Source organism: the organism of the source record quoted next, unplaced genomic scaffold, assembly GCF_019419815.1.
Source record: "Pyrus x bretschneideri cultivar Hongxiangsu unplaced genomic scaffold, Pyrus_bretschneideri_v1 Contig38, whole genome shotgun sequence".
In the NCBI taxonomy this organism is placed as follows: Eukaryota; Viridiplantae; Streptophyta; class Magnoliopsida; order Rosales; family Rosaceae; genus Pyrus; species Pyrus x bretschneideri.
Genome location: NW_025999701.1, coordinates 2,605,223 through 2,618,831, shown reverse-complemented (window position 1 = coordinate 2,618,831; position 13,609 = coordinate 2,605,223). Strand labels below are relative to the sequence as shown.

The window sequence follows — 13,609 nt, the reverse complement described above, 5'->3', positions numbered from 1 at the left end:
TGAATTTGGATGCCGCTAGTATTAAAAAACCACCATTGAGAACTAGATAAAGCATTGCATACAATCACTTAGTCTGGTTTTTGCTTCGATAAAACCTAAATCAGTTTTTTGTTTTGTTTTAGTTAGTAGAAAATGCATTTTTATATTTTGAGTTGGTAAGTATTTGTTTTCCTCACTCCCTTTATTAATTTTATCCCACTTGAAAAAGTGAAGTCTTGCATTACACAATAAATGTGACGTATCATTGCTAATAATTGATTTTTTGAATTGGTATAGAATGCAATCCTATATATTGCATATTCATGTTAATTATTAAGCAGAAAATCTTCGATCGATTTTTCTTGTCCTTGATAACATAAAAAATGGAGCATTTTCTCACTCCAATCATCTTATACCACTTAATTGGTTGACAATTCCAACTAAAATTATTAGGGACGTAAATTTAAATGATTAGAACTAGTTGAGTTTTTAGGTTCTCTTTGAAGGGTGCAACTACTATTAATAAAATCCAAAATATTTTAGCCGTTTGATTATTTTGTATTTTTATTTCCATCCTATCTAACGGATTGTGTTTATTTGCACGTTTTAGTACCAAATAATTTTGGATCTAAATGATTTTGGTAGCTAGTTTGAGAAAGAGGATCTAAAATATAGATATATAATTTAGATTGCCCATAAGGGGTGGTATTGTTTCATTTTCTAGTACATCAAATCAAACCATCTTAAAATTCAACATGTCATAAAACTTCATAGTTCAGTAACTAATATAGTTCCAACTCAGAGATCAATAACTTCAAAGTTCTATGAATTTTGACATCAACATTCTTACTATAGTTATTAGCCAATAAAATGAAATAAAATCATATATATATATATATATATAAAAGTGATCTGTCCGGTTCGATTTCAGCTAGTTTGTAAAAGCTCAAAACTACAACCTTACTAAATCATTATGGTTGAATTTGGTTATGGACCATTTAGTCCAAATCAAACTAAAATGGTTTAGTCGGCTCAACCAGATTGATAACCACTCCTGCACCATAAAGTTAAAAGATATCATTATGACATAGAAGATTGGTTGCATAGAGATAGATTATTAACCATTTGTACTATAATCATTTTAATATATCGCAATAGCAACGTTCAAAACAGTTTGATTGGGGAAGTGGGAAATGAGGTGTCCTTAAATATGCATAATGCGTTACTCGTAGAGGGTTTCTTGCTCAAGTCAGTATCATTTCGTGTTGTCTCATTCCTAGTCCACCTAGTTGCCTCCTAAATAAATAATATAAAAATTAAAATTTCAAAACAAAACAAAATTAAAATATTTATAAGTATCATTAACACAAATTCGTGGTGTATTATTTTACGTATTATAACAAAGATGGAAATATGATTGATATATCTCATTTCTAAGTTATATTGATAAATTAAAAACAAACCAATCTACTTGTTATAATTGAAATAAAATAGTAAAAGCATCTCCAATGAAGAGATGCAAATTTAGGATACAAGAACTATATTTACATCCTGTTTTACATTTTTGGGAGTGTAAATGGGGGTAACTACTCCAATGGGAGAGAAGTAAATTTGAGATCTATTTAATTTCTCTCTTTGATTGGTGGGACCCACTACTAATAGATGTAAGAAAAAAAGGTAGTTTTATCCGCACATAATTTTTTATTACCTTCAACACACTTTTTATTAATTTCTATCATTGATATTCTTCAATCATTTGATCCGATAACAGAAAATTGAGAGAGGTGTGTGGGAGGTAAAAAAATAATGTATAGATAGCATCACCATATAAACATGTAAATTTAGGTTTTTATTTTCATTTTTCAACTAAGATGAATATTTTACATCTTGCCATTGGAGAGTTTTTCAACCATAAAAAATGTAAAATACACATGTCAAAACATTTTGCAAATGGGGTATGATATTCACATATTCCATTTTACTTCTTAAACATCTTTTTTAATTTTCGGCCGTCGGATCGGATAAATTGAAGAAGATCAAGGAACAGAAATTATCAAAAGTGTGCGAGAAGTAAAATGAGATGTGGGATATCACATCCTTTGCAAATTGAAGATGCTCTAACGTCATGTCACCGTGTTTTTAGCGCCTAAAGTTGCTCGTAAATGGTGGCACTTAATTTTTTCTCTCGTAAATACCTAGCCATTCCTCTTCTTAACCTTTAAATGCTCCTTCCCCTTTAAATTCTTATAGTGAGCTCCCACTTCCCACTCAACACTTCATGTCTAGTTTTTGCATTGCTCATAAGATGATGGAGGAATTGTTTTCAGGCTTATTCAGAGCCACATTCAGGTCTACAGAGGTTGTTTCTTTGTGGGTTTTGGCTGCAATTGGTGATTCCAGCAGCGGAGCCTTGATTCAAGTCACAAAACGAGTTGTTTTTGCCGCATTTACCTGCATTCTTGCACTGGGTATGTTTCTAAGCTCTTGGATTAATTGTTTTCCGGTGAATTTCTGTACCGTCAAGGTTTCTTTTAGCACAAAAAAAGAAAAAAAAGAAAAAAAGATTTGGTGCCACATAAACTTGACATTTTCAACTATCCCATGTGGGTTTTGTAGGAGGAGCTGTAGTGGGAGCAATTCATGGAGCGATCAAAGGCCAGACAACGGAGACGGGGTTTCTTAATGGTGCCGGCATAGGCGGTTTGGCAGGGGCCATTGCTGCCATTCAATTGATGGATTTGGCGGTGGACGGCGAGTTGTTGTCTAAGGTAACCCCTTGCGTACGTAAAGAGCACATAATGGCACGGACCACCAGAGTTCGACACTCGTCCTCATTTCTACTTGAATATTAAGATTGGTCTAAATCTCAATTCTTATAATACTTGTTTAAATTTCTTTTACAGGTTGCTTTCTTGGTAGGTATGGTAAATGGGAAGGTGTTTATGGAATGGGTGAGTTCTGCATTGCTAAAAGCCTATCACTGGCAAGTAAGTAGCATTATTTCTCTACCTAAACCAGCATCGAGTAGTTGTTTTTCTCTTTTTAAATATTTAATTAGTATAGTTAATTAAGTTAACAATGGCAAACTTACTGAGCAGGTTAGCAATCTGGAAACAGCTTACAGAGAGATTTCTGAAATCTATGACATTGGTGGAGTGAAGGGGTTATCGCACGGTTGCATCCAAAAGCTCCCTCAAAGTACATTTCACAGCAGCAGCAGCAATATCATCGAGTCTTGCAGTGAATTTTGCTGCCCAATTTGCTTACAGGTGGGTTCCAACATATCTTAACTGCAATCTAAATTAGTATGCAAAAGGTTTGAAAAGTTGTTGGATCAGCATTTGGCCCTATACAACTATGAGCTAACCTTTCAAGAAATCAATTGTGAGAGAACCATAAATCTATTCCAATAACGCCCACAAGTAACGAGGGAGGATGGAGAAATGAGTTAAAAATAGACTAAGTAAATGGTTCAGATGCGTCTCTAATGTAACAAAGAAAAAGTTTTAATGCGCTGCAACTACAACAGTGTCCTTAAAACTTATAAGCCTCGTTTGGTGGACAGATCAAAACATATTGAGATTAAGTTCGTCCCATAGAGTTCCATCTTTTGGACGGTGATTTGTTTTTTCTAACACGCAAGATAATTATCCAATTTAATAAGTCCAGCCCGACCATTGTTTAGATCACCAAACATAAACTAGAAAACATGTTCGTTTAATTGAATTTGCTGTCTTGTCCCTTCCACCAAACCAGAATCTAACCAATTAGGTTAACGCTAATCACTATTTATCACAACGTGATTTTGATGTATATTTATATTTGCAGGAATTTAAGGATGGAGAGAATGCAAGAGAACTTCCCATTTGTGGGCATACGTTTCACATGGCCTGCATAGACCAATGGCTAAAGCGACAAGCCTCTTGTCCTATGTGCAGACTGCAAGTCCACATTAAAAACGTAGTAGATTTTAGGGATTGCTAGTATGTTCTGAGGTGTTCTATATACTGAGATTTTTAGTCTTTGAATTCTCGGTAACTATTGCAAGAGAGGTAGTAATTTTGTAATGCGCAAGAACTTTGTATTTACACCTAAGTAAATGGTTTTGTATTTCTTTTATTATTTTTGTATCAGCGTACATATGCATGAATCATCCCCATATTTGATATATTCACGAACCTAATTAAACATTTTGACATAAAAAGGAGAAACCTATAAAACACACCACTATCATCTTCATTTCCAAGCTATTTTCTATATACTACATGTATCCAAGTGAATACATGTGCCGATGTTTAAGTCTTTCACGGGTGAATGGTTAAGATTTAGTTAAATCTAATTTAGTTAAACACATTAAATTTAAGAGGTATTTGTCGGTTTATTCTCAAACTTGTATAGACCTGTCAATTTTCATCTTGAATTTTAATTTTAGCCGATTATTCTCTGAAGTTTTATAATTAGCCGATTTTCCCCTGAACTTTAACTTTAATTGATTACACCCTAAAATTTTATAAATAGCTAATTCCCCCTTAATTGTAGATTTTAAAATTTTTCATCCATCAATTTTCCGTTCTTGTTGCCTCCATACAATTTTCACGTGTTCTCTGCATGATCAAAATGGATAGAAAATTAGATGAAAATTTTTATAATCTAACGTAAATTGGCTATTTATAAAAATTCAGTAAGGTAATTAGCCAAATTTAAAGTTTAAGTAGAGAAATTAGCTACTTAAAAAAAATTAGGAAGGTAATAGGCTAAAATTAAAGTTTAGAGGAAAATTATACAAGTTTGGAGGCAAATCAACAAACATGCCTAAATTTAAATTAGTTAAACAGTTAAACCTTAACTGTTCACCTGGAAAGAAAAATGTGCAGAAAATAATATACACTGACTTATAATACAATGGTTAGAGCCAACTAAATTTGGCCCAAAGCAAAAGCCCACTAACAAAAATCAAGTAGAGCCAGAAAAAGAAATTAGAGGATCTGAACAGAAAAAAAAAGAACAAATAAAAAGCGAGTGAGCGACGCCAGTCACCATTCACCAACCATCAGCACTTCAGCAGTTGGAACAAGTCCAACAGAGACCGACAGGGACTCCCAGAGAGAGAGAGAGAGAGAGAGAGAGAGATAGATATGGCATGGTGTGCGGCGAGGAGCTTTCACATGCCGGTGCTCGACATGGCCGCATTGCGCACCCGGGCTCCGTTAGCCGCCGGCGCGGGCTTTGCCTCGGTGGCCGGTTCCACTCTCTGGCGATCCTTGGCTTCATCGAAGCCCTCGTCTCGCTTTGCTTGCTTAGCCATTTCCACCGATGCTCGTAAATTCCAACTTTTTAATTTCTCTCTTTTATTTTGATTTAATTGGATTTCCAATTTACCTCTGGTTGGTTACCTGGATTAGAAATCCGGTTCCTCTGTTTGGTTGCTTTATTTGGAATCCCCTTTTGATCAATTCTGGATAAAGGTTTGTACTTTGCGTTTGAATTTAAAGGATGTCAGTTTTTGTTTGGTTGGATTTTAGGAATTAAGGAAGCTGTTCACACAGACAAGGCTCCGGCTGCATTGGGACCGTATTCTCAGGCAATCAAAGCCAACAACTTTGTCCATGTGTCGGGCTGTCTTGGTCTGATTCCTGAGGTTTGTGTCTTGGTTTTTTGTTTTTTCACTTGAATCCATTAATGTTGGTATGCAGTGGATAATATGATGACTTATGTTGTTTGTTTAAATTCAGACAGGGAAGTTTGTGTCGGATAATGTTGAAGATCAGACAGAGCAGGTATTGATGATGCTCTGATGTGTTGGTTATACTTGTGTTGTTTATTTGGATTTGAGATAGTTATATGATTGATTTTATACTTTTATTTTTACGCATTTGGTTGGTGAAATGTTCTTGATTTTTAACTGCTTAGTGGTCAAGGCTACAACCTTCGAAACTGATAAACTTTGCTATGAGTTAGAAACTTAGAAGTAAGTGACAGTTGATGGAAATCGGTACTGTTTGAGATTTTGGCGGTTGCAGGATCTTTTAAATTATTGAGAATCCTGTTTCGTATCTTTGCAAAAATGATGGTGACACTAATACAAGTATTCAAGAGATTACTAAATAGGGGTTACTGCAATTAGATGTTTACTATAAAACTTAAATTATATCTCTTTAAGAGTTCTAATCCAAGTCACCAATTAGTAATCTCCGACACTAAATATCGTATCTATCTTGCAAATCTTCATCAAGGAGAAGTTGAATTTGTTAACATAATGGTTGGCTTTTAGTGCTGTCGGTTTTGCAAAAGAGTATAGTTGATAGCATTGCTGTGTGACTGCTTTTGAAAGACTTGGGCTGACGAAACCATTGCAGGTTCTAAAAAATATGGGGGAAATACTGAAAGCAAGCGGGGCCAGCTATTCTTCTGTGGTTAAAACGACTATTCTGTAGGGATTCTATTTTTATCTTTGCAGAATCTTGATTGGAGACTTTAGTGTTGGCAATGAAATTCGTTGTCTCTCATGTCCATGTAGGTTGGCTGATTTGAAAGACTTCAAGAAAGTCAATGAAATCTATGCTAAATGTGAGTTTTATAGAGATATAAATTTGACATTGGAGATTGAATTCTTAATTACACTGTTTGTTTTCCATCTGTCCAAAATTGTAAGCCATAAGGGTGTCTAGCTATGATAGGACATTCAGGAAGATAGAATGGAGCTGACTTTAACTCTTCAATTCTTGTTTTATTTGCCCTAATCTCATTTACCACAATCTTACGCTCAAATTACCTATTAAAGTTCGTAGAAACAGATTTGGCTCTGCTTAATTTTTGGTACAAATTGCTTGAAGCGTGATGAGTGGTTAAATCTTGTTCTATTTCTGAAGGGGGTGTCAATTTCCTGTAACTCTGCTCCTTCACGGCGGGGAAGCAAGTAAAATAGAAAAAATCACATTGGGGTTAGGGATAATCAGGCTCCCTTGAACACACACAATCCTTTATTTTATTTAACTGGTCCATGACTCTTTTGATTCGATAAGTTATGTGCAACACAACAGTGACAACCATTTACTTGTTCATATAACTTTGACCATATTATATGGTTTTGTGTTGCAGATTTTCCATCTCCAGCCCCAGCACGTTCAACATTTCAGGTAGCGGCACTGCCATTGGATGCCAAGATTGAAATTGAGTGCATTGCAGCACTGTAACCTACCAATACACAGCATCGTCTCAGCAACTTAGATAATAATGTAGGAGGTGACATCTTTGAGTGTTGAGTTTCACATTTTTATTTCCTCCATGGCCTCCTGCCCGTCGTTGTTATTGTAACATTGCTTTTGTATCTAAAAACTAAAGAGCAGGACCAAGGACGTTATTGAAATGGAGCTTTCCCTGTTTTTCCAGTCTTGAGTAATTATAATTGTGTTTATGTTTCACTCTATGTAGCTATGCCCTCCTTTCCGTTGTGCTTTATGCCTCTCTCTTAGATTTAACTCGTCTCATTTTATTAGAGAATGTGAAGGGCTCTTTCTCAGATTTTTAACCAGGACAGTAATCAAAGAAACAAGAAGAAAACTGAAATTTATAGACGGAGAAATCAGGGAGCCAAGTTGTGTCGCGGATGGAGAAATCAAGGAGGGAAAGACGAAAGCAGCATTGAAAAGCCTGCCTACAACTATGCCGTTTTGAGGAATACAGACTAAGCTTGACTTTCCTGCCTCACAATAAGCTTGTAATAATGTGGTTTAAATTTACTTTTGGCGAAAATTGAACCTAAGACATCTCACTTACAAGGGAAGAGGAATATCACTGCATCGTAATGTATTGTAAAATTATGAATCAAAATTAGAGACAGCTGATGTTTCTTTTTGCTTTTTTCTTCCTAGGTTTTTTTGGTTCAATGAGAGAGCTGGTATAAGTGAGGAGAGATTCTTTGTTGCAACCAAGGTATAGGTTTAGTGATATTGCCCAACCATTGATATTTGTCGCGTAATAAAAAAATGCATATGTTTTGACAAAAAAAAATAAAATTGCATATTAGTGACGAATCCGACGTTTGCTGGGTTGGGTTATAAACTTATAGCCCAACTGAGATTTTGAAGAAAAATGTGATACCTATTATCATAATTCTCTTGCAAATATCTTTCACTGTTGGTAGATTTAGAAAACTAATCTCTTAGAGAGAATATTGCCTTGATTAGGCTCTTTACCCAAAGAGATTTCCATTTTTTGATAAAAATGGGGACTGGTTGGTTGTAGGGCACATTTCACGTTGAATTTCAACGATCCAAACTGTCTATTTTGAATGTTTCGATTCATAAATCATTCTTGTAAAAATTCAATTTAATCTGAAATATTTGCCTATTTAATTATTACGATAAAATTTCATTGTTTCTTATAGAATAAAGTGTTTGTTAATTTCTTTGAACTCAATTATATGTCTCAAATATTTCTGATTTGGCTAATATTTTGTAAGGATAATCTATGATGTCCAACTTGAAAAATAAATGGTTTAGATCATTAAAAGTCGATGTGGTGTGGCCCTACAACTACATTAAAAATCATAATAATTCATTTACAAGTATAAAAAATGTGAAAAAAAATATGCAAACACTCGTGATCACATCCTCTGCGTTTTGATGAGTACATCGTCGTTTGAATTTTTAAAACTCTACAAACCCTCATGAATAGTGTTTTTAAGGGGGAGTTCAAAATAAATAAAAATTCTTAATAATTAATGTACAAGTTGAAAAATGTAAAAGAATATATAAACGTTCGTGATTGCATTCCCTGCGCTTAGACTATGGTTACATTGTCATTTAGATTTTTAAAACTTTCCAAACTCTCATGAATAGCCTTTTTGTTTGAGTACAAAATTAATAATTCATAATAATTACGTAGAAGTGTGAAAAATGTAAAAAAAAAAATATACGATCACTCGTAATGACAAACTTTACAATTTTTGTGAAGGCCTCAACTCTGAAATCCGCCACCATAATCCATAAACCCTTGATTTATATTTAACCATCGATTATCATTTATGTTGTATTCTTCTCACCGGATTTCGTTTCTCAAATTTTCTTTTTTGAAAACATCTTCTTTTAGCAAATGCAGAAAAATGAACAGTTCGGATCGTTGATATCACGTTCCGATGTTTAAGGTTAACTGAAATATGAACCGATGTTATATATTTTCTAGAGACTTTATAAACTCCGAGAAATATTTTCACCAACTGTAAAAATCTGAACGTGATATCAACGATCAAAAATGTTCATCTTTTTGCTTTTTCTAAAAAATCATATTTTCAAAATAGAAAATCTGAAGAAAAAAAAAACATTTTTTTGGTGAGAATAATAGAGCATAAATGTAAACTACAATCAACTGTTAAATTTAATCCTATAGTTCATAGGATTATAGTGGGTGGTATACAACCTAACTTGTTAACACATTAGGTATGTCATGAAAATAACATGAACACGAAAAACACGACACGAATATTAGGTCTCAATGTATGAGTACAAAGTAACTGTTTATATTACAATATTATCCACTTTCTATTGGCCCTTCCTTACAACTGTATATATCCTAATTTCAATTACAAATTAGTTCTCCCATGTCACACGTTTCTTCCTACCACCACACAAATTGTCTTTGAACCTTTTTGTGCAAAATTTTCAAGATACGGTTCAGTTTTCCTGTCTTTATATGCTACAAGCGCAAGAATTCTAAGATTACAGTCCTTTAAACAAATAGAGACGAAACAACTAATTAGAACTCAACATATGTTAGTATTAATTAAGAATAAAGACCAAATAACTAATTAGAACGTCACACCTAACATTGGTTTTAAATTAGCCACTTAATACTAAAATTTATTGGTATTTCTCGTCACTTATAAGTGAAAGGCTTTAGGTTCGATTCTCTCTAAAGGTGATTTTGAACTATATTATTTCTAGTTCATTGTGAAGCGTTGCCAACTCCCCCCTTATTGTAGATCGTTTGTTCAAAAAAAAAAAAACCACTCCTACTATAAACCTTCCTCGCACTCTAAAAAAATAAACTCGATATAAATATAAAATTAGTATTCAACGAAAGCTGACTACGCAATAACGAACAGATAAAATGTAAAGATCTTAAAGAATCCGGAGAGGATCTTGAGAGGATCTCATCCCGATTAAGGGTAAGAAAGATGCGACTCAAATTGCACACTCCTAAGACAGAAAGGTCATAGTCCATGATGTAAACGTCAATTGGTTGAAATTTTCCAGGTCCTGAAAGGGAAAGAGAATAATATTAATTTCTATTTTATTTTATTTTATTTTTAATAATATTTGAAATCCCCTTAATATTGTCCCCACACCGGAAGAGAGGGACTACTCCCCTTAATATTTCTCATTGTTTAATATGATTTTCGTTTTATTTGTGTGCTTGGAACTTGGAAGTAGTGGCAACTTCCTATCCTTTTCGTTCCACCGTAGTCAACACTCTGCCCCTTTTCACCAACGCGTAAGGTTTTTTGCTTTTGTTTAAGATTTAAAAATGTGAAGGTTTTCCTTTAACTCCTTTTAATTCAATTGTAGCTTACTACTAAAGGGCACTATAATTTTTGAAATTACTGAAGGGAAATTTATGATATTTGGTATTAAGATTAAAATTTGTGTGTTGAGCTTTAGGGCTAGTTGAAGTTGTTGTATTGTAAAAAAAAAAATGATGTTCTCAAGGATAGAGCTTCTTTGCTTTTTGTTCTTTTGGACTCATGATTTGATGAAAAACACTTCTTTTTAATTTACCAAACACAATTTTAGGATCAGTTTTTTTAAAAAAGTTGCTTTTAAAATAATTTCAGCAATGTCAAACTAGTCCTTAATCTTATGGAAAATTATATTCAAATCCTTGATAAAGATTACTTTTTGAATAAAACGTTGTCTAAGATTAAAAACTAACTCTAGTCCTTGGAATTTAATTGTAATTTTCAAATATTAATTAGGTTGTAAATTATATATTGATTCTCATAAATACTTTTTTTTTTATCTTTCATAATTATTATTAAGTTCATATAATAAGAACAGTCATATATTATCATCTATTTTTTGTTGTGCGTGAATTTTTCCACATATATATACGTGCATATTACGTACCTATGTTTAGATTTTATAATTACGTACCGATACATTCATATCGAAAATTAGACGGTTTAAATCATCGAAGTTCGATATAGAATGAGTCCTACAACTAATCATCATTTAAAAAAAAAATAAGAATCTCTTTCCTTAAAAATCTTCATGTACTATAAGTACTTAAATATAGTATGTTTTGAAAATAGGGATTTAATTTAGACTTTGATCATTGTAAGGTTTAGCCAACTCTCTCACCTTTTTTATCCCTTTGGTGTAATTTGTCAAAAAAAAAAAAAAAATCTAAAGAGAATCTTATTTAACCTCTAAAAGCCCGTTAATCTTAACGCTTTTGGGTACGCTCTTGTTATAAATGAAAGAAATGACAGCATCAACAGCGGTAGAAGGAAGTTGTTAGACGATGGAAATGGAGATGGAGATGGAGATGGAAAGCTATATGAAAGACAGCAATGTAGGTGTTGGTGTCGTCGGTGGAGGAGTAGAGACGCCCACTGACACTGCCAATCACAAGCTTGCTGCTCGGGTCCTCCCTCGCTCCCTACCCTCTCTCTCTTCCCCCCAGTCAATTAAGTTCATTAGTTCCTTTAAACAAAATTTCTGTATGCATGGTTACCAACTCAATTTTCGTATTTTATTTCAATTCCTGGCCTTGCTGGAGTCGTGGATCCCAGCCTTGATTTTTGGAGCTGTATGTCAACTTATAAAAGGTGCGTGCGGTACTGTTATTACTCTAAAAATCGCAAGTCTGTTGCCTGTTGGTTGGCTGTTTTTTTTCGTTATGTTACAGTTATTTATGTATGATTCCATATACGGTTGTGCAGCAAAAGGTAGTTGGGAGATTAACGAGACGAATACAACGGAGAAAGCAATTGCAACTAGGTACTACTGTCACAGGTGTCGTCATGTGGTCACTGTGGATGTCGAAACATCATGCCCTTCCTGCCAAGGCGCCTTCATCCAAGCATGCAAGGGTGTTGCCTCACTATACCTAGCCATGCCATCCGAGTCTGAGCTTTCTGAAAGTGGTTCAGATGGAGAGAGCACCACTGTAATTTATCCTTTGATCAAACTTTCCTTGTCTTAGCTCTTAAAACAGATATTTTCTTCTCGTATAGATTTATCATTTGAAATTTGAAATGAACTGTGAAGTAACCTTGGCGATTGCAACTCTTGATTGCAGGGTCTCTATGATTCAAATCCCAGTGGTTTTGTTACACTTGACATTAGTTCTTGCGATGTAAATAATGAGGTTGACGAGCAACGCCACGAGAAAAGGGTATTCGTCGAGAGTTTTTGTCAGCTGGTTTTTATCCTTGGGATGGGAAGGTTCTCTGTTTTCTAATAAAGAAAAGAGAAAATTATAAAAATGGTCTTTCAATTTTACCCAATTGGAGCAAAGGAGTATTTTTGCTCAGCACTTGTGAATGGTGGTAATGCTCATCATCTTAGAAATTTCGAAATTTAAAATTATCTAATGGTGATAAATAAGAGAATCAAAATCACTATCACTTAAGAGCGATGAGAAAAAATATTATGCGTTTGCTCATCACTAATAACTTTGATGGATGCTCACCACTCCTATCTAAGTCTACAATGTGTCATTTTTCTTAACCATAATAGGAATCTCTTCAAATTTAACTAGCATATGCCCACACACTTTGTATGTGTGTGGACCATTTGTATTTTTATTTCTAAAATGAGATGAAGAGAAAGGGAGAGAAAGTGAAAATGAGGATGTGTTTTTGTTTTTGTCTTTTAAAATGAAGATTTGTTTTTGTCTTTTAAAGTGAAAATGCTTTTGAAAAAAAAAAAAAAAAACTTAAAATTTAGTTTATGCAAATTATTTTGTTGTCCATAATTTTATTTTGTAATAGAAGACAAATGATTTTTATTCTCTTTTGATGACAAATAAGGTTTCATTAAAAGTAATGTTAAGTAGATTAAATTTGTAAACCAAATGATATGTCACTAACAAAAAAAAAAGTAATAAACTAATTATCAACTTTCATATCTTTAATATACAAAATTCAGCATACATATTTAGTCTTTTTAGTATTACTTTTTCATTCAAATGTAATTTAGATATGCTATTTAAATTAATATGCGGTTTAGAAGAGGAGAGAGAAAACAATTTATTTTATTAAAAAATTTGTGTGTCCCTTCTTCTTTTGCCAGATCAAAAGCCATTAGCTGCTTCATACCATTACCTTTTTCGGCTTCCCTGAACCATGAACCATCATCTTCTTCGTCTTCCCGAAGCAACGATTTCGAGAACCATGAACCAAATCAAAAGGAGTATTGGATTTTTATTTTTTTATTCAAGAATACGTAGAAAGTCGAGACTCGCAAAGTAGTTTCGAAAAAGTTCTGGCTCTTCTCCGAAGATGCTCCCAGGAGAAACAAAAAACAGAGTGAGAGAAGATGACAGCAGGAGAACCTTCCCATTCCAACTAGAGAAACAATTTTTCAACTTTAACGCAATTAAAGCAATGGTTCCTTAACTTTTGACA

The 13,609-nt window shown here is 33.7% G+C and overlaps 2 protein-coding genes across 3 annotated transcripts; both read left to right on the top strand.

Annotated features, from left to right (window-relative positions):
* The first annotated feature begins 2,174 nt into the window (after nucleotides 1–2,174).
* LOC103931013 (NEP1-interacting protein-like 1) lies at nucleotides 2,175–4,101 on the top strand. The gene is made up of 5 exons (XM_009340419.3): nucleotides 2,175–2,447; nucleotides 2,596–2,747; nucleotides 2,883–2,966; nucleotides 3,078–3,248; nucleotides 3,808–4,101. The coding sequence occupies exons 1-5, from the start codon at nucleotides 2,258–2,260 to the stop codon at nucleotides 3,961–3,963; spliced, it is 753 nt and encodes a 250-aa protein (XP_009338694.2). The 5' UTR covers nucleotides 2,175–2,257; the 3' UTR covers nucleotides 3,964–4,101.
* Nucleotides 4,102–5,005: 904 nt separating this feature from the next.
* Nucleotides 5,006–7,400, top strand: LOC103931011 (reactive Intermediate Deaminase A, chloroplastic). Of its 2 annotated transcripts, XM_009340417.3 has the most exons (6): nucleotides 5,008–5,298; nucleotides 5,502–5,617; nucleotides 5,712–5,756; nucleotides 6,336–6,409; nucleotides 6,497–6,546; nucleotides 7,078–7,400. In XM_009340417.3, the coding sequence occupies exons 1-6, from the start codon at nucleotides 5,115–5,117 to the stop codon at nucleotides 7,170–7,172; spliced, it is 564 nt and encodes a 187-aa protein (XP_009338692.2). In that variant the 5' UTR covers nucleotides 5,008–5,114; the 3' UTR covers nucleotides 7,173–7,400. The 2 variants fall into 2 exon arrangements, with proteins under 2 accessions (XP_048419999.1, XP_009338692.2); XM_048564042.1 differs by lacking the exon at nucleotides 6,497–6,546 and having other exon boundaries at nucleotides 5,006–5,298.
* The last annotated feature ends 6,209 nt before the right edge of the window (nucleotides 7,401–13,609 follow it).